The following is a 25382-nucleotide window of genomic DNA, read 5'->3' as shown; positions in this document are numbered from 1 at the left end:
AAAGGGGCTCCCATTTTATTATTTCTTGTTGTAATTTAAACATGAGCCCCTGGCATGATTAATGTATTACTTATTATACAATTGCTTTGATATGGAAAGCAGGGGTGGACAAAATGCATCATATGAGACCCACAAGTGCCTTCACCTTAAAAATGGAGGAGTGGCTTGTGAAGAATCTACAAATCCCAGCATGCAGTATTTCAACTGGAGCTGAAAGGCTTTTCATTAAAGATGAGAGCAACTGGAATCGATCCCAGTTATAAAAATTGGGTGTTGCGTCTCAGCTCCTGCCAAATTGCTCATGCAGCCCCAAACCAGGCAGAGTTTGAGCACCCCTTAATGCTCTGTCTGGCATCATTCACCAGTGCTGAATTAACTAAAGGGTATGTCTTCACTGCAAAGTGAGCTCAGAGGATCAGCAGTTGGGTCTGAATGCCCATGTTGGCCTAGCTTAGGTTTGTGTAGCCCCACAGCAAAGCCACACTCAAGTTACTGTTTCCTCGCTGGTGCGACCCTCACCTTGCATGTTGCTAGGACTTCTGGGGGCACATCCCATTGTGCTTACTGAATCACAAAGAACAAAGTGAATTGTGGAAGAATGTGTCCATCTTTCTGGACATATGGGGGGAATTGTGGGACGGTACTGGAGAACTCAAGCTATTTATCCTGCATCCTCACTGTAAAGCGGAACTCAGCCTCTAATCTATCCCCCCAGCAATGCCAGCTAGCCCAGGTTAAGAGTACTGCTAAAGTCAGGTGAGAGGTTTTCACGTGTGGACAGGATGGGGATTAGAAACAACACCACAGGAAGAGCTTGGGCTAACTCTGCAGGGAAGATGTACTTTATAAGAAAAAAAAAAAGAACAATATTTTCATTTGAACAGAAGGTTCAGGATGGGAAGCCAACAGCCTCTCCTCCCTATTCCCAAAGTTAAAAACCTCAGGTGCCAGGGGAAGGAGGTTCTTAGTGGAGGGCCTTCAGCTGTGAAGTCCTCGTCATAGAAGATCAAGCTGAGCTCGCATCTCACCACTTTCAAAGAACAAAACAAGATGCCTCTGAACACAGATATCCCCCCTACAAAGTCATTTGCTCAAGGACCTGGAGACATCTCCCCAATGATCATCCTGTAAAATGATTAATCAGAAAGACAAAAGCCCTGATTCTCCACTAAGACATAGTGAAAAGCAGTGGCTGCAGGGAGCTGGTGGTGGCTCTGATCCTCGACCACCGGCCCTTGATGGAAATTAGTGCAAAAGGGGACCTATTAGTTTACACTAGTGGCATAAGCTCTGTAATAGAGCTTACGCCAGTGGAGGTTCAAGTGTATTGGAGCTCTCAGTTCTACCTGCCCAACCCCCTCTCTCCTTATGCTCAGGGTGGGGGACAGCTAGCATAGAGGAGGCAGCAATGTCATCTGAGCCAGACTTACACCAGCAGAGATTCCCCCTACAGAGGAGGAATTCTTCTGTGGGAATCACCAGCCATTTTAAGTTCACTTTTGCTGCATAAGTAACACATAGTGAACTTGGCAGACAGAGACCAGAGAATCCAGCCCAAAGTGCCTTAGGGGGTACAGAGAATATGGTACAAATGGAACTGCAACAATGTCTCTTCTAATTTTTGTAATCTGTCACCTAGATACTAAAATGATAGCTGCATTAGAAATCCACAGACAAATTAGATGTGATTAGATCAAACTAGTGATGGCCCAAATCCAGGTGATTCAGAGGTTCAGAGGCTAGAAAAGCAACTAAAATGTAGTGGTTGCATCTCCAAATCTCTTTTATCTGGGAATAGGATATTTTAGCAGACTGGGTTTTCTCCTGAGATTTCTGATTCTTTGCAGTTTCCTGCAGGTCATAAATACCATGAAAAAACCCTCCCTCATAGTGTTTTGATAATTCCCTAGCTGGTCCCAGCTGGAACACAGAAGCCCAGAGACTATGACAGTGGGAGGAAAAAATGGCAGAGTTTAGTTAAATCTCAATAATGGTTCCCTGGGGAGGGGCGGGATAGATCTGAAACCATTTATATTTGTCACCAATTCAGATCTGCCTAGTCAGGGCTGGCTCCAGGCACCAGCTTATCAAGCAGGTGCTTGGGGCGGCAACTCCAGAGCGGGGCGGCACTTTCAGGTATTCGGCGGCAATTCGGCAGAGGGTCCCTCACTCCCGCTCGGAGCGAAGGACCTCCCACTGAATTGCCGCAGATCGCGATCGTGGCTTTTTTTTTTTTTTTTTGGCTGCTTGGGGCGGCAAAACCCCTGGAGCCGGTCCTGTGCCTAGTGCAGAAGTGACTGAAATTTGATGGCTGATTATTGGTTTACTTGAAATGAGTTATAGGGTCTCCATCCAGTCCCCAGTGTACAAGTGTCTGTAGTATTCTAAGTAGCTGGGATCTGCATGAATGAGAACAACACCACACTGGCTGGGAGACAGCACATATGGGAAACTTGCCCTACTGCTACTTGCACTGTTCCTGTTTTGCAGGTATTAGATATATACACAGGCCTGCAGACTCCAGGGTTTTCAGTCTGGCATCATTCTCTAGAGCTAGATTAACTGAAAAAAGAAATGATTTGGTTTTCATCTGAGGAAAAGGTTCAGGACAGGAAGTCAACCGGATCTCCTCTGCACTCCCCAAAAAAGATGGTAATTTACCGGTGACGTCACATTTTTAACTAGCATTCCAATTTACTTCACAAAACTTCAAACGTACAAAAGCTCAGTAAATCTCTAGAGCACACAGTAAAAAGTGTTCACAAAGGCTGGAAAATTGTAATTCTGGATTTGAACAATTTATGCTTACGATCAGACATGTCAAGCTTTAGAGAATCCACCATTTCAACCCCACCTAAATGGCAGTAAATCTAGATTATGTACTGAAAGCGCTCAGGGAGTCTGGGAATTTATGCCAGAGAAATGCTGGAATATTTCACTGACCTACATGAATTTTTTTACTGACCATTCATTTTTTATTTGTAAATACTGGCAGTTGAATTTGAGGCCCACTCCTGGTTAAAATGGAGACTGAACAATTCAGTGTGCCTGGTGCCATTGGCAGAAGAGTGCTGAAAACTCAGAAGAATTTGGATGGCCTTGAAGGAGCACAGTCAATGCTAAAATTTTTTGAAATTCAGTAGAAAACCTGCAATGGGCATGTGCATGTGCCCAGAACATTTCAGAATTGCAATATGAGTGAGCTCTCTCCCCAGTGAATCTCTACTCCGACGCACTAACATGGTCCTAGGGGATGCTGTGCTTGAAGTTAATGTGAGTGACTTGGTATGGAATACTCTTCCCTCTTGAGTCAGTAGTAACCCCCAAGCATCCAGTGTGGTACAACTGGGTGCTGCACAGTTAGAGGTGTAAAACTGAGGCTCCAACTGTAACTTAGTAAAACTCAGTGGTCATAGGCATAGCTTGACTTCTATATTTGGGGGGAGGGGCAGCTCCAGTCAGGCCAACGGAGCTGGAGCGGGGGGCAAATTCTGTGTCTTGCCCAAGTGCCCCCCCCCCAAAACCCCAAAAAAACCCCAAAAACTATGCCCATGTCAGTGGTCCTCTTCACGGGTGGAGGGGTTCCATGAAAACATTTTCTTTAGATCTGGAACTCATGTGAAATGGTCAAATTCCTTCTGGAATTTTATTGAAATCACATGAAACTATGTAAGGCACAAAATTTTGATGCAACACACTAAATCAGACCCAAATTCACTGAAAGAAAGAGAACTTACAATGAACTTTGACCCAGTTTCAAGCATGTAAGAGAACCTGAATCAAATGCAAATATCATGTAGTTTCAGGTTTTGTTACAAATATTTCATGGTGCTTTAGTCTCACCTTTCTCTGGGCTCTTTAAATGTTGCATGTAACTTTCCCAAAAGTCAGGGTGTTAACTGTGGACTCTTCTCTGAGCAGGATACACCTTCTGTGCATCCCAGGTATGGCCCATGGCATCGGCTAAGGACACCGCTACTGCACTGCAAAGGTATTATGTTCTAATGATCACAAAAAGTGTCCCTCCTGTTCAGAAAAAGGGAAAACATAATAGGAGCTAAAGGTACTTTCCTGCTGGAAGAGATATAAACTGGCTATCTCAGCTTGTCTCTCAGATTTAAAAAAACAGCCGGCAACTATGCCAGCAGAGCATGCAGAGAAATGCTTTTGTCTTAGTGCATTGCACCGGGCCCTGCCCCACCTCGGTAAGGATACTGCTCTTGATTGCCTGTTTGTCAGTCTGTCTCACAGATGCCTTCAAGCATTCTCCCACACCACTCTTTAGCATGAAAACCCCTCCCTTGACTAGTCTATGAACCCACTACCACAAACCTCTCCTCCTTCAAAGATTTCCTCAAGATCCACATCTGCCATGGGGGCCTCTAGGAATCAGGGATCAATTACCAACTGATAATGACTAGCCAGGATGGCAGTAGGGATTTCCTATATTTATTTTATGTAATTATTTGTATCTTATACTGAAACGACTTAAAACTATCTAACTGTGCACAAGTTTATACATATTCCAATAACTGTTACCTTCAATGCCACTTCTTCCAACTATTTGCTACTCTCACCAGTGGTATCTTGTCCTAAATTGGATTGTAGGTCCTTCAAGGCAGAGATCATGCCTTCCTGTCCATTTGTGCAGTGTCTAGCACAAGAGGCCCACAATCCTCCAGGCACTACTGTAATTAATAAATAAATATAGGTTGGATCCAGTCTGAAGAGTTCAGTAGGGCCAAGCAGTCACAGAAGTAGTAGCTCCCTGGAAAAGGACAGAATTGCTGCCTTTTCAAAAGCCAGGGATCTGGGTGGAAGACATGCAAAATGTTTCAGCGCTGGAGATTATTGGTACTGGAATAATTCTGTCCTTCTGCAGGCAGCCTGGCCTGGTTAATAGTATGAGTTTTGCACTAAATCATGAGCAATAGCAACACTGGACCTCTGGAAAGTGCTGAATGGAAAAAGGTGTAAGTGACAAGTATTACTAGAGAGTTACACATTTTATTGCTTCTGAAGGCTGACCTCATTGTACACACCAAGGACTCCTGGTTGGTTGGTGGGCCAGCAGTCCAGGCAGCTTGCCTGGTTTCCAGCAAATATTTTGTCAAAAATGACACTTCCCGCAGAATGTTTCCATTTTGATAAGTCAGCATTTTCTGACAGAAAAAATACTGTTGGAAAATTTCCAAGTAGCTCTTCTTCTACCCATAATATTGTGTCCCACCTTCCCATTCCCCTAACCCTGTGTCTCCCCCAACCCTCCCCCCATGCCAGGGGCTCTGTATACATACCCCATTTTCCCCATTCCCCATACTAGAATCCCTCATTCTTCCCTTCCCATGCCAGGGGATTTTTGTGCCCTCCTCCTCCCATTCCAAGAACTCTGCGCATTCCCAATTTCCCCTTCCTCAACTCCCAGAAGCTCCTTAGTGGCATCAAAAAACAGCCAATCACCCCCACTCTCTGTCGCCTCAACTACCCAGCGGGATTGGGCCATCAGAGACAAATCAGCAAATCAGACGTTACTGGTTGTCACTAAAAATCAATAGGATTCTTCCCATGGATAATAAATAGTATATAGAGACATACCTATCTCACAGAGCTGGAAGGGACCCTGAAAGGTCATTGAGTCCAGCCTCCTGCCTTCACTAGCAGGACCAATTTTTGCCCCAGATCCCTAAGTGGCCCCCTCAAGGATTAAACTCACAACCCTGGGTTTAGGAGGCCAATGCTCAAACCACTGAGCTATCCCTCCCCCCACAATTGACTGGATGTGATCTTCAAAAATTGTATTACAGACAGACAAACAGACATGCCATCTAGCTGAATATTTGGCCAGGTGAAGTGAAACCTATTACTTTATTTTAGAAACCTAATAGCATAGGAAAACAAAACTATACATGCTCCTTGGATATCAGCTGCTTCCTGTTTAAGGATTACCAACCCCAATACCACACAGTCATGATGATGATGAGTCTTTTGTCCTTCACTAGTACCTTCCAGGAATCCAAATGCACTTCACAAATATTAGTGAATTACAGTTCTCTGGAAGTTCAGGATTATTATCTCTTATACTTGGGGAAACTGAGGAGCAGGGAGAAGTGATTCACCCAAGGTTACACATCATATCAGTGGCAGAGCATGGAAAATAATCCAGGAGCCCTGGGTCTCAGTCCTATGATGTAACCCACAGACCATATTGCCTTATGTCCAAAGGATATAGTACTGCAGAATGTTTCAACTACACCCTAGTGTGCCACTAATTCAAAGAAATCCACTCTGAGTGCAGGAAGGCCATTAATTGCAGTGGTGGTATAAAAGACAATGGGTTCAGCCTGTTCTGAGACTATGCAGCCTTTTGCATCTTGCTTAAAGATATAGCTGAAGGACTGAGACTACTAACTTGCTTTACTGCAATTCTGGGAATAACTGAAAGTGAATCCACACTGTAACAAGAGTTGTGCCACAAAGGAGTGCTGGGTATCTTTTATTTGGTTGTCACATGTAGCAGAGTGGAAGATTCCACCCTCTCCAGTTTCTCTTCAGTACCACTTCCTAGAAAATCTGGAATTGCTGCAGCCACCTTCTCCAGTTTTCTTACAGGCTTAGGAATTCAGGTGGCTTCAGTTGCTCCATTTTCACCAAAAATGCAGAGTTCTTCTGACACCATGTAAAAAGAGGTGTGGCACATACAGGAGTGCTGGTAAGGGACTAGCTTTCATTCCTGGCCCATCAAATGACACAGGTAGGAGATACAAGAATTATTTTGAAGTTGCACTTTTGAAAGGCGGTTCAGGAAGGAGTCAAGATCAAAATATAACTGCACAAAGGAATTCAGTGCAAATAAGACTAGCCTATTCAATACAAAGTGCAGGAGCACTATGCTACATTAACAAAACAGTAGTACAGCATGAGCAGTGGAGGATTCAGAACCAATCAGGATTAAAAAAAAATGCACTGCTTTTGCAGGACCTACAAATAGGGTGACCAGACAGCAAGTGTGAAAAATCGGGACAGGGGGTTGGGGGTAATAGGACCTCTATAAGCCCCCCCCACCCCCCAAAATTGGGACTGTCCCTATAAAATCGGGACATCTGGTCGCCCTACCTACAAAAGGTCAAGGTGTGAGCATCTCCTGCTGGCTGTGCAGCAGCAGTTCACTAACAGTTCCAGTCATTTTGTCTCAAGCTCAACTGGAAACAAAGTATTTATTTGCCAAAGAAAAAGGAACAAAAATGTGTTGAGCAAAAGATTTAATTTCCCCATGTCTAAAGGGAAATCAACAAACAATGGAAAGTAACATAAAAACATATGCATGAAAGACTGTTGTTATTTAAAACTAATTGACATAGTCACTTTCAATGGAATCTGGCTAGCTCTATCCAGTATTTAATTCAAAAATTCCTCAGGAATGAAAGTCTTTTGCAGGCCAGTTTAACTTGGCTGGGGCTGGCGTTTGCTTTTTCCCACATTCCACCAGCTGAAGTTAGAAGTTGGCGGCAGGGAGCCTGATTCCTCTGTCTCTTCCTGTGAGTGACACATCCATCCAGCAGCTGAGCTCTTTTTAAGTTGTCTGCAAAAATGGCTGCTTGGGGAAGCCGGAATCAGAAGGATATAGAACATTAAAATCTCTCCTGCCTTCTGAGAAGGCAAGTAAGAATGTTGATGAAGAGAGATGCCATGAAGGATCCAGAAAAGGAAAAGAACCAGAGGGCTAGGGATTCCAAGATCCATGATGGGCAATGTTCAGTCCCGTATCAATAACAGCTTTAATGTCTGACATCTCATGGCCCTGTAACAGGAGCTTTATCTCACTGGGAAGGAGGGATTCCCACTTTTCCAGTAGAATGCAACACTACATTTGCTTCTTACTCTGGAGCAGCAGACATTGGTCTTTAGCATCATGATATGTCTAGAAAGACTTTTTTTAAAGAACTTAAGAAAATGCATTAGAATAGATACCATTTTACTCTCTCTCAAAAGCCTGTACAGTTGAACTCATGATACTAAGAGCATTTGGCTGTCAGGATTTACAATTAGAGGGGTACAACAATTAGTCCTAATAAAATGTTCTGTACCAAAAATGGCATATATACAATAACCTGAAAGCATCTAAAGATTTTACAAGGAAAGACACTTGTGAGTAATGTGGTTGTCCCAAACTCATGCTAATAAATAAACCCTTCCTAGCCCAGGAGTCAGTATATCGTATATATTATTTCCTCTCTTTCTGTCTTTTGATATGTTCAGTCTTAAGTCTGCCAGAGCCATGGTATTGTGTCTGGTTGGCTCCTCCAGGCTGCAGGAGGGGGTGGGGAACTGATACTTCAACTCCAGATGTGTTATTTCTATCCTTTTAACTGTTCCTCTGAAAAACAAAAAGCCTTGTGTTGCTATGGTGACAGTATCTCTTGCACTGATGTATGCAGTGGGCGGCAGCAGCTTCCTAGCTGTGGAAATGGCCTAAGGCCTAACGCCTGAGTGTGATAGATGCTTCTGAACAGATACTAAAGCAGAGGATTGAATTTAACTGGCAGGCATTGCTTTACCAAGATGTCCAGGGAAGAAGAACATCACGGACACAGGGCACTAGTGACTTTATTCACGAAGGGATACTTAAAGTGAGCCATATGAACTGGGAAACAGTATGTGTATGTCTACACAGCTGCTAGGAGCGAGTCTCATAGCCTGGGGTTGGCAGACTTGTGCTAGCAGAGTTCGTGCTAATGTGCTAAAAATAGCAATGTGGATGAAGGAGGGTGGGCTTCAGAGCCTGAGCATGAATATCAAAGCCACATCTACACAGGTATTTTTAGCGCACTAGTCCAGGCCCTGTTAGTGAGAGTCTGTCAACCCGACTGTAAGACTCGCTTCTTGTAGTGTATAGACATCCCCTACAAAGCCCAGAGTTAGTGCACAAAAACCTCCATGAAGGGCTCTGGAGTCTGCATCCAAGAATGGAATCTAAAATAACAGCTTTGGTTCATCTAAGATGGCAGTATCTTTAAAGCGTTATAATATTTGTATTCACTTCATTATTTCCCACAATAAAAAGAGACAAGGTATGTGAGGTAATATCTTTTATTGGACCAACTTCTGTTGATGAGAGAGACAAGCTTTCAAACAGAAGTTGGTCCAATAAAAGATATTACCTCACCCACCTTGTCTCTCTAATATCCTGGGACCGACATGGTTACAGTAACACTGCATATAATAAAAAGAGGCATAACTAGGAATAATGAAACAAAGGAAGAGAAAATTTAGACTAAATATCAGGAAAAGCTCAGTAAGATCTATTTGGCTGAGGTATAGCTTCCATCACTTGAGTAAATGAAAGCAGGATTGGAAAATATACTAGAAAATGTACTTTGAAGGGAACTATCCTGCACAGTTCCCCATGAGATAGCCTATCATGGCTTTTCCATAGCTATAGTCTAGGATTCTGTGGAAATGTTTTTTACCATTACTTCTGAAAATGAAGATGAATAGGGCCTGTCCCACCTAAACTAAGAACATGGCCTGTGTTATGCAGGTCAGAGTAAATGATCATAATGATCCCTTCTGGCCTTAAAATCTATGAATATATGAACACAGCATTTACCAGACAGGATCAGAATACTGATCCACCAAGGGCTGCCCCTGAGAGTTTGCACTCAGTGATGCCTCAGAGAATGGTGAGAAAAATTAATAACCCACCTGGCCAATTATGCACTGCTGTATGGGGGTGGGAAGGCAGGAATTCCTTCCTGACTCTCGTGGTGGGAAAAGACCCTATAGCATGAAACTTCTCTCTCTCTAAGTTTTTATATGGTGCTTATCACAATGGTTTCTGAATAACCACATTTGATTGCCACAATCTTCCCAGGCAGAACTGCAAATGTTATTACTGATCAGAAAATTATTCAGACCATTTTTAAACCCACATCCTGTATGTGGCCCAGATTGATCCCTGGTGTATAGGGGACACATTAATTGAAGTCAGTGGAGTAAATTGGAATTATACAAGACTATTTTTGGCTCCTTGCCTCTGCAGTAGCCCAGAGACTTACAAAATGAACAGAGCAAACTGCCCTCAGCAAAGCCTAGGCTCTGTTTTTTCTAGAAGAGCTATGTTTCTGGGTTACCATATGGCCCTCTTGGTTATGTGCAATCCAAACTTCTCTCTCTTCTATTGGGATTGGGATAGGTCTCCTCCTCTGGAGTGTTGCCCATTTCCTTCTATGTGTTTCCTCCCCAAAGCAGTTTTGCTTCATTACTGCTCAAGAAACTGAGAAGGGCTGTTGACAGGAAGAAGCCCTATTAGCAGAGACACGCTCATGGAGGTGTTTAGGAAGAGACATTAGGCTGCTGTCTAAACCATGCACCGATCCTAATAGCCAGGGCTTATTCCTCCTGACATCTGCTTTCTGAGGTATTGTCGTTCATATTATATTCTGTCAAAAGCCATTTTGCCACCCAGCTGTGCAGCGTCCTGCAACATGTCACTACAGGCACTTACCATCGCCCATCCACTGTCCTGCAGAGGCGACATCCATCCCAACAACAGAGACCCAGGGGGGACAGCACAAGCCCTTATTGCAGAGGACTAGAGCTCTCTTCCCCTGTGGAGAAAGGAAAGAGATATTCCTCATTGACTGGCTGAAGTGGAACAATTCAGAAACTGTTTAAAACATTACAGAAGTGGAAATTATACAGTTAGGCCTTCTGCTCTGCAGCCAGTTTGCCTTGGACTATGATCACATCACAGCTCACAAGCTAAGCAGGGTCAGGCCAGGATGATACTTGTATTGGAAATTCTAGGCCCAGGTTCTGCAGGAAGAGGTGAAGTGGTGAGTACTGAACCCAATGCACCTGCGTTAGGCAGCACTGTACTGTTGGATGTGCCATCTTTTTTAAAGGAACTGAAACCATGGTCCTCTCCCCATCCTTAACGATCCTACAGCACTTTTCAAGAGTTGGGGTGTTAATTCAGGTGTGCAATCCAAATTCCAGCTCAATCATTTCCTTTCTGCCTCCCTTAATTCCCCATATAGTTTCAGTTGGATACCGTGCTCCCCTTCACTACCTGAATTAAACTGCTGCATAGTGCTGATGTGAACTATTAAACAGGTTCCCTCTTCCTCCCCAGAAATAGAATAATTTCAGTAATGGGTAAAGGGATCTCTGTATATATAGTTTGTAAAGTGCTTTGGGATCACTGAGATGAAAATTTTATATAAACATATATTTTGATTTTGTTCTCTGGAAACTGGAGTCGCTAATGGGGAGTAACATACAGTGTGTCAGTGAGGCTACATTGTGGGGACATGGTAGGTAAAGGAGATTTCCATCGCACCACAATCACTGTGGAAGAGCCTCCCATTAGTCCCATTACTCCTTCTTACTCTGCTCTTCGTGTTTAGACAAAGTGAAAGGTAATACAATATTCTACAGTAATAAGGGACAGACTGCTTCATTATCACTTTTGTTCATAATCTAGAACAGTGGTCACCAACCGTTAGATCGCGATCAATTGGTTGATCCTGGAGCTTCTGACAGTCGATTGCGATCTCCTACCACTAAAAGTCCGGCGGCGCAGCAGGGCTAAGGCTGCCTGCTTGCCCTGGCCCCACGCTACCCCCAGAAGTGGCCAGCATGCCCCTGTGGCCCTTGTGGGTGGCAGGGTCTCCGTGTACTGCTCCTGTCTGCAAGCACTGTCCCCACAGCTCCCATTGGCCGCAGTTCCCTGTTCCCGGCCAATGGGAGGTGCATGGGTGGCGCTTGCAGGCAGGACCAGTGTGTGCAGCCACGTGCCTCACAACACCCCCCCCCCCAGCCACTGACTGAGGTAAGTGCTGCCTGGCGGGAGCCTGCACCCCTCCTGCACCCCAACCCTCATCCCTGTTCCCCCTCCTGGAGCCAGCACCCCATACCCCCTCCTGCATCCCAACCCCCTGCCCCAGCCTGGAGCCCCCTCCTGCACCCAAATTCCCTCCCAGAGACAGCACCCCATACACCCTCCTGCACCCCAACACTCTGCCCAGCCCAGAGCCCCCTCCTGCACCCAAATTCCCTCCCAAAGCCCGCACCCCCTTCTAAACTCCAGCACTGTGCCCCAGGCCGGAGTCCCCTCCTGCACCCAAACTCCCTCCCACAGCTTGCACCCTTCACCCCCTTCTGCACCCCAATCCCCTGCCCCAGGCTCAGCTCAGAGCCCCCTCCCACACTCCAAACCCCTCAGCCCCAGCCCAGAGCTCATGCCCTCTCCCAAACCCCAAACCCCTGCCCCAGACCAGTGAGTGAGGGTGGGGGAGAGCAAGCAACAGAGGGAGGGGGGATGGAGTGAGCAGGGCAGGGCTTCAGGGAAGGGGTGGGGCCTCAGGGAAGGTGCAGGGTAGATCCTGAGTTGGACTTAAATTCAAAAAGTGATCTTGTGCGTAAAAAGGTTGGAGACCACTGATGTAGAATATTGGAGTCCTTTTTAGAAAAGGAAAACTATCCCCTGGCCTAGTCTAGGAGTCCCAGTTCAGTGTTAGTGTCCCATTTTCTCCTCCTGAATCAGCTAGTAGGACAAAAAAGCCAGGATCAGGGTCTCAAGTGCTGGCAGGGACACTTAGAAAGGAACAGATGTGGACATTGGTGCCTGTGTAGATTGCTATACTTATGGAGTAGATGAGATTTGTATCCACCTACCCCAGGGCTGAATTTAACTTAGAGGGAATATGTGAGCTTCGACAAGGCCCTTCTCTGATCCCAGCCATTTCCCTGCTCCATCAATTACATTGTGGGTGGGGGGAGGAGCTGACAGAAACAGCTTCACTTATTAATGTGTGAAATAAAGAAATTACTTTAATAATATGGGGGAATCATGGGAGGGGAACAATAGGAGGTGAAAGGAGGGAGAGAGATAGGAAAAGAGCGGGAGGAAGGCAGGGGATCCTCTCCAGCCCTTCTTAAAAAGTGCTGGATTATTCATGGCTCTTGTGTACACTGCTCCAGACCACATCACAGACATTCCAGGCTAATGGGTTCCATCTGCAGGAGCCATGTGCTCCACAGCCCACTCCCATGCTGGCATTCCTGCCAGCAGAGGAGTGTCTCCCTCCAGACCCTTCCCAACTTTTGCACGTCATATGTGCTGTCATCACAGCAAGGGTTTGGTACATGCTGGGTCTGTCCCCTCAGAAACTCCCCAAGGCTCACTTGCTCTCTGTCTGTGCCTCACATGTGTAAGATGAACTCCACAATATTTACACCAAAAATGACTATGCATCTCAAGCAAGTTCAGGACTCCATATTTCTGGATGAACCAGCCCATGCCGTATGTCAGGCTTATTAGTCTTGGAATGCTACAGGTGAAGGCCAAGTGGCGGGTGCTGCAGAGCGAGACTGAGGTGCATCAATAGGGTTTTTTCGGGAGGCAGAACTGGAATGGCAGGAGCTACAGGGCCCAAGCAGGGGAGCACTAACTGAGATGTGTGGGGCCAGGGCCACAGGGCAAGCCTGAGGTACATTGACAGGGTTGTGTATGGGTCCCAGTGCTGCAATAGTGGGAGTGTTGCAGACAAGAGTGAGGTGCACTCTCACAGCTGGGGTGAGGGGAGGGCCAAGGGTGGCAAGAATGAAAGAGCAGGGTGAGGCTAAAGGGCAGGATTGAGTTGCTCCTTTTTAAACATTAATATATATTAAATTGACCAAAAAATGCAAAAATAAACCCCTTGGAAGAGAGGACCTAGGATAGCTAGCAACTTGCTGAAGTTGGAGGTAGGGCTACATGTGGGGAATGGAGGCCCCTGGAGAATGAGCCTAGTGACCATGTGCTGCTCACGGGCAGTAGCTCAGCCATGCCTCTCTTCCTCCTTCAGTTCCCTCGCTAGAGAAGCCAGAATTTCCTAACTCCACAAAGCCTACACTGTCCCTTTTTCTGGCTGCATCTGGATCACAGCCCAACAATCCCTCAGTGCTGACTGCAAGCTACACTATGGAGGCAAGTGGCCCATGGAGGAGCACCACTGGCCTGCTGCCTTTGGAGCACCACCACTGTAAGGGCACCCATGGTCCCACTCCCGTGTCTCGCTCTCCCCCCATGGTCCCACCCACGCTGCCCCTCTTCCTGCCCCAGTTGCCCTCGTGGCCCTGCCCGCCTGCCTCTCACATTTCTCCGCCACTTCCTCCATAGTCCTCCCCATGACCACCACTCAGACCTCTTCGCCCTCTGATAGACAGAGAGGCACAGGCAGCGGAGCCCCTCGGGGGAGAGGCGGAGAAGGGTGCGAGCAGCGGGGGGGCTCTCAGGGAAGGGAGCAGAGAGGCATGGGTGGCGGGGCCCCTCAGGGAAGGGACCAGAGAGATGTGAGCAGGGGAGCCTTGGGGAAGGAGGCTGAGTGGGGACAGGCCTCTAGCAATTTATGAAAATACAAAATACTCCCTTACCACCTCCTGAAGGCAGTGGCCTGCCTTGGGGCACAGGAAACAAATATGCTAGCAGTTTCACTCCCTGCTTCAAACCCCTCTGACTCGATCTCTCTGTTGTGCCAATCTTTTCTTCTGATGATGAGAGCCAAACGGTATCTCTTACTGGGTTAGTCAGAGAGCAGAGTGTGCACCTTCCCCATTCCAGGGGCTTAGCATGCTGCCTCCATGGTGTTCCTGGCCCCTGCCAGTCTGGGGGAAGACTGGACTGGGAAACTGAACTGAGGCCTCCTACATGGAAGTACAGTGTATTAATCACAAGATCTCCAGGTCAACTCATGGCATACATCCATCCCCACACTGGCCTAGAGGACAGGAAACAAGGCCTGAGAACTGAACCCAGATCATCCTAGTGGCAATGCAGAACATTCGAGGAACTGGATTCAAATTGAAGTGTCCCCAGATGACACTAGCCCTTTAAGGGTATGGCTACATGGCTTTGTAAAGCCAGATCCGGGGACCCAGGCTTGTAGACTCTGTGTTTCCAAGCCTGCACTTGAGCGTCCACACTGCATTGTAAACCTAGGCTTACAACGGCTGGATTTGAGACACATAGCCATGCTAACGCATCTGTACTGCACTACACAGACGTTCTGACTCAGGTCTGCAGTTTGAGCTGCATCCACATTGCAAAATGACAGAGCTTGGGCCTGAGTCATAGTGTGACTTGGGCTATGATTCAAGCCCCTAGTAGGGTCCTAGGACTGCATCCTGAGTGCTTGCTGACCTGACTCGGACTCAGTGGACTGCAGGGGGCTTGGTCTCAAACCTGAGTCAGAGTTTGGGCTTAGGGTGCAGTGGCTAGTGCATCTGTGCTGCATCAGCTGACCCAGATTTGGGTCATCTGGGCAAGGAGGAAGAGACCCAGTGACAGAGAGAGACTTAGGTGAGTCAGAGCTGGGAAGCTGCAGGAAATAAGGGTTGCAGGACTGCCAGTATCCCCTGTGGGGGGGCAGGGCACAGTGAGAGCCTGAGAGATAAAAGGGAAAATTCCCTGGGGATTGTAGCACAGGGTGAGCCGAAGAACTTTGTTTCTTTTGCCTATGTCTGAGAAATAAAACTATAAAAGAAATGGTGGGTGTGGCAGTGGACCCTTTGCAAGCTGGAGAGAAACCCTGCTTTGTTGCACTAGGTCTCCTGCTAGTTAAAATTAATTTAATATATTAAGAGTGATCCAGCCAAGGATCAGAGAGAGAAATTCTTTGCAGTAACCTCCCCCACTCTGCCTGCATTGTCTGTCTTGCGGTTTCTCTCTCTCTGCTAAGAGATACATTCTCTGCATCTGTCAAGTCTGATCTGCTCAGAGCTCCAGCGAGAGCGAGAGGCACTAAGAAGATGAGACTGGAATGCAACAGATCCCCAGGCTGTGACGAGGAGCCGAGATTCCTTAGTGCACCCTGTGCGGGTTGCCCTGTCATAAATCATTGTTTGTCAAATTCAATATGCAACTTTAACACAAAAATGACACTTTCTTCTGGGAGTTCCACATGTCTGGAATTCTGCACAGCTGGGGACCATCCAAAAGATGAGGGAGATGGGACGGCATAGTCAAGGAGAAGGGGAGATTGTGTAAAGCAGAAAGGAAACTCTTATCTATATATTTTCTGCTCCAGCTCTGCAATCTACACACAGCTTTATGATCCATATTTCTGGTAATGCTGCAAATCCATACGCTGGCGCATGTTTTTACATAATCTAAACTGCAAAAATAGATCACTAGCATTCTAGACACAGTGAGAGTCCCAAAACCCTCTACAAAGAGCCTCCTCTGCTAGCTCAGCCTCTGTCCAAAAAGTGGGGGAGGGGGAGCCTGTTTTGGTCATTGCTGTCCAGGGCAGAGTTCCTGGAGAATCATGGCTCTGTTATTGTTTCTCCTGTCCCACTAACTTCATAGCGGAAGTGCCAGTTAGACACTTCAGACCCTATTTTGATATAACAGCATACTAGCCCTGGGGGACAGATAGCTTAGTGGTTTGAGCACTGGCCTGCTAAACCTAGGGTTGTGAGCTCAGCCCTTGAGGGGGCCATTTAGGGATCTGGGGCAAAAATCTGTCTGGGGATTGGTCTTGCTTTGAGCAGGAGGTTAGACTAGATAACCTCCTGAGGTTCCTTCTCACCCTGATATTTGATGATACTCCATTTTCAGGGCATTCAGCTATGAAATTTCACTCCTTACTGGATACAGATCATAAAAAACTTAAGGCAATTTACATACTGATATATTCACTGAAGCATAAATCAGGCTCTGCATATGTACATACAGGTTATAACTGTACCCCAGGCCTAAACCTCTACATAAATAGGTATATATGTATAGTCACATGTAACAGCCACCATCTTGATCTGCACTAGAGATTGAACTGGTGATCTCCAGAATAAAAAGCATAAATCTAGATAGCTTGAGCTAAAGAAGCAGGTGCTCAAAAATAATCAAACCAGTATCCTCTGTGGATTGTGCACAGAGTGGAACACACATTGACCAATGAGTTACATACTTCCTCTGGACAGAGGAAGCTCATCCCCAAGTATCTGAGGCCTTTGAATCCCTGACAAAGCTTTGTTTATGCAACAGCCACCATCTTGCCCAACACAAGGGATTGAACCATGTTCCAAAGCTAAATATAAGAACCTTAATAGTTGAATTAACCTTCAAGCACTGTGGCTGGGGCTATAACAAACTTGTGTTCTCTGTGGATTGGGCATTGAGGGGATATGTAACATACACGGAACAGTGGATTACACACAAACATGCTGCAAGTTTTGTTTTTGACAATTGCAGGTCATTATACAAATACATTCACACACACTGCCCTTGTCAATGAGTCATTCAGATCATCCAAGACAAGTGCTGGTAACGTCTTTATATCACAATACATTATCAAGTATTCTGTCTCTGATACACGTTAAAGATAAGCTATTTTAGAAATGTTTCCAGGTGCTTCAAAACACGTTATATGTCTATTTGTAAAGCTACATAAATGCTTTAGTATCATGAGCCTAACTGCAAAATCTTTGGAGGGGCAGTACAAATAAAAGATTTAAACATCTAAAAATGAGCTAAAATAGCCTTTCAATACATAAACATGTCTTGACTTTAAAGTTCAATGTATTGGTACATTCCAAGTTGGAAGCAAAGTACTTTGTGTCTCACTGGGAATCTCCATTTTCTGATTTAATTATATAATTTGTATTATAGCAGCACCCATGTGTCCACATCAGGATCTGTGCACTCTGCACACACACAGGAAAACCAGTTCCTGCCCTAAAGTGCCTACAGTGTAATTTGAAACAAGAAGCAACAGGTAAGTGTGACAAACACCACAAAAGGAATGGGGGAGAACAGACAATGGGAACAGTCATAACTGCCACTTACATAGGTCAGGTATTGCACATCTTGAAGGTGATTATCTGAAAAGGTTTTTAAAAATTTAATTAATTAAATGCATAAAACAAAACCAGCTCTCCTTGGCTATCATCAATGGTTGGCTGATTGCTTTCCAATGGGATAAAAGCTCCTGTTTCCAGCTCTGCAGCGCTGAGACCTCAGATTTTAAAACTGCTAGTGGTTCTGGACTGAATCTTACCTAATCTGGACCTTGAGCCAGGGTAACTTTCAGAGAAAAGTTCCGTATTTGGGTAGAAACAAAGAAGCATTTCTCTGTCATGTTAATTAAAAAAAAAATAGCACCTGCTCGAAGCTACTCAATGGTTTGAAATGTTAGAGGTAGTTCTGGTGCAGATTCATTAATAATAATTATTTTTGAGTGACCAAAGTATAGTAGGCAGAATGCAGGTGAGGAAGTCAAACATGTTAAATTAATTTATCATGTGGCTCTACACTTAATCGCTGGGATAGCACCATCACATGTGTGGGTAGATAACTATACTTGTATCATGATTTTCTCTTAAATTTCTTTGGCATTTATATTCATAAAGCAAAAGACATGCAGACTGACAGCATATCTTTACTACTAGAAAACTCACCAACCCACATAACCTTCAGGGCCTAATACAAAGCTTATCAATTTCAGGATTTCCCAGGGGAGGTAGTGAGTTCTAGAGTCAAGTGTTCTGTCCTCCTGATAGATAAATCAGTTCAAGCATCCCAGATGATCTCAGGGGCTGATACACACACAGTATGCATGCACATGCTCTGACTGAAGCTGACATTTAGTCACACAGACACATGTCCACTCTGGCTTATACCTCCCCTTGCATGTTCTACATATATATAAGAATTTCATAATTTCATTCTGTAGTACACTCTGAGGAACTGGCATTTTGCCAGTTTCCAAAATGGCCTCATTTATCATCGAAATATCCCATGAAAGCCAGGGAATAAGGTCTGTAAAATAGCACTGATTCATGAAGTCACATCTACATCTTAATAGCTTTTGTGTGAGTGCAGTGCTTATGTATGGGTATGTATTTCTATTGTCTATGGAATGGGTATTTCTGTCTCTGTAAATTTTGTGTGTGTGATTCTGTCTGTATTGACCTGTGAATGTAATTCTGGGAGTGTGGATCTGAATGTGCATGCAGCTAGATGTGTGAGTGCATGTGGGTGATTTGGGGTTAGGGGTGGAATTCTTTGTATTCCTATTTGTGGTGACTGTGTGCATATCTGTTTCTTTGTGTGAACGTAACTGTGTATGCTACATGTGCATGTGAAATTGTATGTATGTGTGTGTGAGAGAGAGACAGAGAGACTTTGTGTGCATCTGTTTGTTTATGCCAATGATGGCCTTTATATCATAGCATTATTTATAGCTGTCACTTCAGTGCCTGGCAGATGAGGCAGTACAGGCCTTTATTTCTCCAATGTGCTGGGGGAATTTCAGATATATAAATGAATTCTGGGGAAGTAATTATCGGAACCCTCCAGAGGCCTGGCTTTGAAAACAACGTTGCACATGCCAGCTTCAGAAGAACCTTGTACTCCTTGCAAGTTCTTCCAGGAAAGGAACACATTGCAGCTGCAAAGGTAGCATAATCCAAGACAGGGAATGGCTAGGGCTAAGAGTGTCTATTTTTCAGCCTTTGAAAACTGACGCTGCAAAGGCAGGAAGACAAAGTAAATGCAGTAGAGACCTAGGTTAAAATCCAGGCTGAGTCATAAGAAAAAAGGGTCTCAGTCTAGTCTCCAATGAAGATTTGTTTACACTGCATACAAAAAAGCAATAGACCTGCCATTGTCCAGTAGCCCAGATCAATCCTTATGTGGAAGACTGGGAACTCTATGAAATTCCAGTCACAGGGTTTCCTCCGTGTTGTTCTACTGGAGTAGGGACTTTACTCTCATATACACACCTGGAATAGGCAGGAGGTTTCCCCTGCCCCCCTATATCATAGTTTTAGGGGATTTGCCAAAGACCATCGATATCTATGTGGAGTTTCTGTGCCTTGGCACTGCCTCTCTCCCACTGGCTGATACCCCTGGACTCCCCTCACGAGAGATTCCATAGGATGAGGGTAGTGCACCAAAGTTAATCACCATAGTGATTCAGTCAGTAATATCTCTGCTATAAAATCCACAGGGGGCTGGTAAGGTCACCGTGCTTATTCCCTGCAGCTCACCCCCCTCCCATACTCAAGAGATCTCCATGCCCACAGGAGGGTTACTGTGTGGCTAGGTGGAAAGATACCCCTGTCTCGATTCCATAGGATTTTGTCTCTGACACTGAAGGCAGAGGGAATAATTTGGTTCAATGTTTTTGGTTCCTCATTATGTTGTAAACAAGAACAGCTACTATGTGATTAAGCAGCTGTTATACAGATATTATCATCATTGTGCTTGGGTGCATACATGTTTATGTGTTGGTGCTGTGTTATACGCATCCAAGTGTGTGATTTCAGTTTGCATTTATGTTTGTGCATGTCTGCTATAGTGTATTTGTGTGCGCATATGATAGAGTATATATTTTGCGCTATGTGAAAATAGGTGTTTGTGAGCATACACATGTAGGAGTGTGAACATACATGTGTGAGATTGTGTGGACAAAAGCATGTACGTGTGAAAGTGAGCAAGTCAGTGTTTTTCCCAGTATCTGCATCCATCTGGGCTTCCTGCATCTCTTCTAATTCTTGTGTTCTCTCTGTGTGTATGTGTGCCCTCCTCTGCTGTCAGCCATTTCTCTTTGCCTTTTCTGCTCTTGTGTTTACTGGGTCCAAATTCAGAGACAATCCCTTGACAATTTCTCTTTGTTGATGGCTCAGGGAATTGGATACAGTGCCTTGGGAGGCTGCCAGGCATGATGTCATACCTCCACAGGAAAAATATCCTATGTAGTTACTTGATATACCAGCCCGTGCCTCATCCTCAGGCAACAGAAGAGCTCTGAGCTGGGGGTAGAGACTTCCCAGGTGACCAGGTTAATCCTCCTTTTTGTCTTGTTCCTGCACTGGCATCTGAGGCATCTTATAGCTTTTGTACCATATCCCTCCTAGTATCGGCCCACTAACATTTCCAGGACTAGATAAACCCCTTCCCATGGTAATGCATCCAGAAATGATACACAAATACCCTCTGGAATGCTGGATGAAGCATGAAGGGACATATCAATCTTTAGCGCATCTGGCATGTAAATATTTTGCGACACTGACTGCAACAGTGCCATGCGAACACCTGTTCTCACTTTCAGGTGACACTGTGAACAAGAAGCAGGTGGCATTATCTCCTGCAAATGTAAACAAATGTGTTTGTCTGAGCAATTGGCTGAACAAGAAATAGGACTGAGTGGACTTGTAGACTCTAAAGTTTTACATTGTTTTATTTGTGAATGCAGTTACTTTTTGTACATAATTCTACATTTGTAAGTTCAACTTTCATGATAAAGAGATTGCACTACAGTACTTGTATTATGTGAGTTGAAAAATACTATTTCTTTTGGTTTTTACAGTGCAAATGTTTGTAATAAAAAATAAATATAAAGTGAGCACTGTACACTTTGTATTCTGTGTTATAATTGAAATCAATATATTTGAAAATGTAGAAGCATCCAAAAATATTTAAATAAATGGTATTCTATTATTGTTTAACAGCACAATTAATTGTGATTACTTTTTTTAATCTCTTGACTGTCCTAATTCCCCCATATGGTTGTTCTGAGGTTATTTGTTCCTCCCAGTTCCTACTCCTTACACTCTCATGAAGTTGATGTGAATTGGGGCTATCAAGGGGACTGACTAGAGACCTGGAACTTCTCTGAAGGGCCAGCCAGAACTTCTCAGGAGGTTCAAGTAGGGAATCTCAGAGGAAATAAATATCATGGATTAATTGTGATTACTTTTTTTAATCGCAATTAATTTTTTTTAGTTAATCGCATGAGTTAACTGCAATTAATCAACAGCCCTAGGGGGAATATATATATGGATCTGCCTTGGAAACAGGTCCTGGTGCAGCAAGACAGTATTGTGGTATAGGAGTGTGGAAAGCATAGGTATTGTGAAGGCGGGCCCACTGCTGAAAAGGTTGTGGCTAAGAGAAGAGCATCCAGGATAGATAGGGAAGGTAGAATATTAATCTCTAGAGGATGAAGCAAGCCAAAAGTAGCTGACCAAATGCCCTAGAAATAGCTCCAAGAAACACCGAGACTACACAGTCTGATGGCAGTTTCCAGAGTTGTAATGCAGAGAGACCAAGCCAGCAGACAGACTGAAAACAGCCTGACTACACAGTTTGGGGTTGGTCCACGAGTAGGGAACAAGTGGAATAGCCTGAACAAGGCCTGACCGCTTGGCTCCTAGGGAAGCCTAGAGGTCAAAGAACAAAGCAGTATGATTATTATTAATTATTTCTAATACGTAGCACCAAGGAGACCCAGACACAGGGCCCCAGTGTGCTGTACAAACACAGAATATTCTTCAGTGCTTACACCAAATGGGTGACACTCTGGATGCAACAGCAGGGCAGCCCCTTGGGGAGATTTTTGTTTCCAAACCCTAATGGCCATTAAGGGCTGACATGTTGAGGTGGGAAATGGCAGTTTGGGGTATTTCCATCCCTTCCTATTTCTTACCTATGATGAGGGGAGACAATGAGGGTAAAGTTCAGTTGGATAGCATGGCCACCCGTTGTGCTTGTCACCTGCCACATGATGGGATGCTGCTATGAGATGACATGTTGTAGCAGACTATGGAATTTGTAATGGAGACAACAGCCGCAGCAGGAAAGTGTTCCATTCGCAGTGTGATGCGGAATTCAGGTTAACCAGTGGAACTTTATTAAACCCTGTGGATTGCTCCAGCCACATGGCTACTTGCTTCCAACCTGACTCCATGTTTACTGAACATCTACACCGCTATTTTTATCCATGCAGTCCGAAACCAAGTCAATTGACCAGGGCTCTGAGATTTGATGCTGCAGGTATTTCTTTGCAGTGCAGACATACCATAAGGTGTCTGGCAATAGACACGTTAGATAGGATAATTTTTGGTGTGTCTGAGATAATTTATGGGATAAAATCAGCAGGTACTGGGGATGTAAATCATGAGGAGCACAGACAATGACATATTTGGAGCCAACATGGCCTAATCATTTGAGTAAAAATGTTTATTTACCATGGGCACTTTCAGGAATGGTGGGTATTTATCAGCAGAACAGCTTGCACCCATGAGTATTAAAAGAATTGACCAAGGAGCTCTCTGAATCACTAATGTTGATTTTTAACAAATCTTGGAACACTGGGAAGTTCCGGAGAACTGGAAAAAATCAAACGTTGTGCCAATATTTAAAAAGGGCACATTGAATGAACTGAAATACTAGGCTGGTTAGCCTGACATCGATCCCAGGCAAAATCACGGAAAGGCGGATATATAGGACTCAACACCTTACTTCAGAGTTAGCAGTTGTTTGGGTCAGTAAAGGCGGCAAGTGTGACTTGGAGACACACATGGAACTGTTACTGTGTGTTGAGTAAGACAGGAACACAGGAGCATTTTTACTGAGTAAATTTTCTGACCATTTTTACAGTAGCCACTGGAGTCAGCGAATAATGACCCTCATCATATAACAGGTATATTAACCTTTTGTAGCTCTCCCTAAGCCAATGGTAGCTGTGGGTGTTCAGTACTTTGAAAGTGAAGCTACTTCTATTTAGAGGTATAAATATGGATTTTGGAGCCTCACTTTAGACACCCTAGTTATTTAGGATTCAGATTTTTAATACTTTAATACCAATATCTACTTCTTTGGCTGTAGGAAGCACAACTTCCACCTGCCCAAAACCTCTACCCCATAGTAAAAGCCCTGAAAGTCCCAGTACCTGTGACTGTGCACAGTCTGAGTACGAAAGAGGTTGTCAAAACAGCAAAGTCCCTGGCTTGCTGCTCCTTGACAGCTAGGACTTTTGCCCCTCACATGACTCCCTGGGAATATGAGTTAGTGACAGCTGCAGCCATGAAGTTGCGGCTGGGTTCTTAGGAAACAAGGAGAGAAAAATAGAACTGCAAGCTGGAAATTCACAAGAGGCTTCAAAGTAACTGTATGTGTGTGAGTATCTCTTTGTGTGTGTTTATGAGTGTCTTAGCATTGATGTGTTTGTGTCTGTATGGATCTGTGTGTTTATGTAGGTGTCAGTGCTGAGAGAGAGACTGTACATGTGTGAATGAATATGAGTCTGTGTATGTATGTACTTATGTATCTCTGTGCATGTATGTATTAGTATTTCTGTCCACACACAACTGTGGGTAAATATTTCAGTGTATGTGTCTCTGTGTGCAGATATACTGTATCCCTATATCTATGTAATCTGCTTCTCTCTGTGTGTGGGATGACTATCTGTGTGTGTGCGAGAGAGACAGAAAGCAAGACAAGAGAGATTTCTTCTGCTTCTTTTATATTTTATTGTACCTGATTATGGCAGTTGTGACTGCTGATTTGGAAAGACTCTAAGTCACACACTGAGTGGCCATTTGAAATTGATTCATCTCCATATTATTTTGATTCTGGAATGCAGTTTTTTCAGATGTTATTGCTGCTGCTGTGTTATTGCAAGCTCCAATGCACACACTTCAGTTTTATCTCCACTGTCCCTGTGACACATGTCACTCAGAGTGATGGCTAAGTGGCTGCAACTTTAGATGACAGGAATCTGGAAAGCACACATGAAGGGCAAGCATCACGCCTCTGCCTCCCAGACTGGCTGTGATAGGAAACTTGCCAGCAGCAGGTGCAGCTATGCCCTACTAGCTTTCTCTCTAACCTTCATCTGCCTCTGCAGAACTATTACTTCTTTATTTAGTGTCATTATTGTGCTTGGTGCTGTACAAGTCATAGACTAAGACATGTTCCCTTCCCTAAAGTCATGACATTCTAAATTAGATTGACTAATTAATTATATAACCTAGCTGATATCTCTGTTTCTTAGGTTGTAAACTCTTTGGGGCCAGGACTATCTTTCCATATAAATTTGTACAGTACCTAGTACAATACACCCCAATTCTGACTCAGGCCTCTGGAAAACTCTGTAATATAACTAATAAATATTAATAATTCTGGCCAGGGCTATTTAAAAGGAAACTACCCCAAGAAATAGTTATTTAATCAGAACTTAGAGTAGAAGTACTTCTCTAAGTCCACAGTTTCCCAAAACACTTAAGCACATGCTTAACTTTGTGCACTTAAGTCTACTGAGGAGTATCCAGATTTTTGGTGATGGATAGGTGTGTTTGGAAGCAGTTCTTCATTTGTTTCTCTGTTATTTTGCTTATATATAGGAAGGTTGACACCAAGTGGTTGTTTGTAAGATCTGATAGGTCTAGAGAAAGCTTCTTCAGAACTGGCTGAATTATGGCATGGTTTAGGGTGGATTGTAGGTTTCTCTCTTCAAAGGTGGTGTTAACAGTTTCTTTCAGCAGCAGCCCTTGGTGCTCCCAGGCACCTTTTATCGGCCACTGTGACATGGTCCTGAATCACAAGTGATGAC

At 44.5% G+C, this 25382-nt stretch overlaps 1 protein-coding gene across 7 annotated transcripts in view; it reads right to left on the bottom strand.

The window, feature by feature from the left end:
* The window catches only part of ANGEL1 (angel homolog 1), a 226307-nt gene that overhangs the window by 86458 nt on the left and 114467 nt on the right, over positions 1–25382 (bottom strand). For 6 of the 7 annotated variants that reach the window (XM_039539016.1, XM_039539021.1, XM_039539025.1 and 3 more), the window contains exons 2-3: positions 17831–17865; positions 10505–10607 (exon numbers count right to left, since the gene is read on the bottom strand). In XM_039539016.1, coding sequence (XP_039394950.1) covers positions 10505–10607; positions 17831–17865 — 138 coding nt within the window. The remainder of the gene's footprint in view (positions 1–10504; positions 10608–17830; positions 17866–25382) is intronic. The other variant, XM_039539018.1, reaches the window with a different exon arrangement.

This window comes from Mauremys reevesii, linkage group 4 (assembly GCF_016161935.1).
Source record: "Mauremys reevesii isolate NIE-2019 linkage group 4, ASM1616193v1, whole genome shotgun sequence".
NCBI classification, from domain to species: Eukaryota; Metazoa; Chordata; order Testudines; family Geoemydidae; genus Mauremys; species Mauremys reevesii.
The sequence above is the reverse complement of the archived record's forward strand: the minus strand, read 5'-3'. Positions and strand labels throughout refer to the sequence as shown.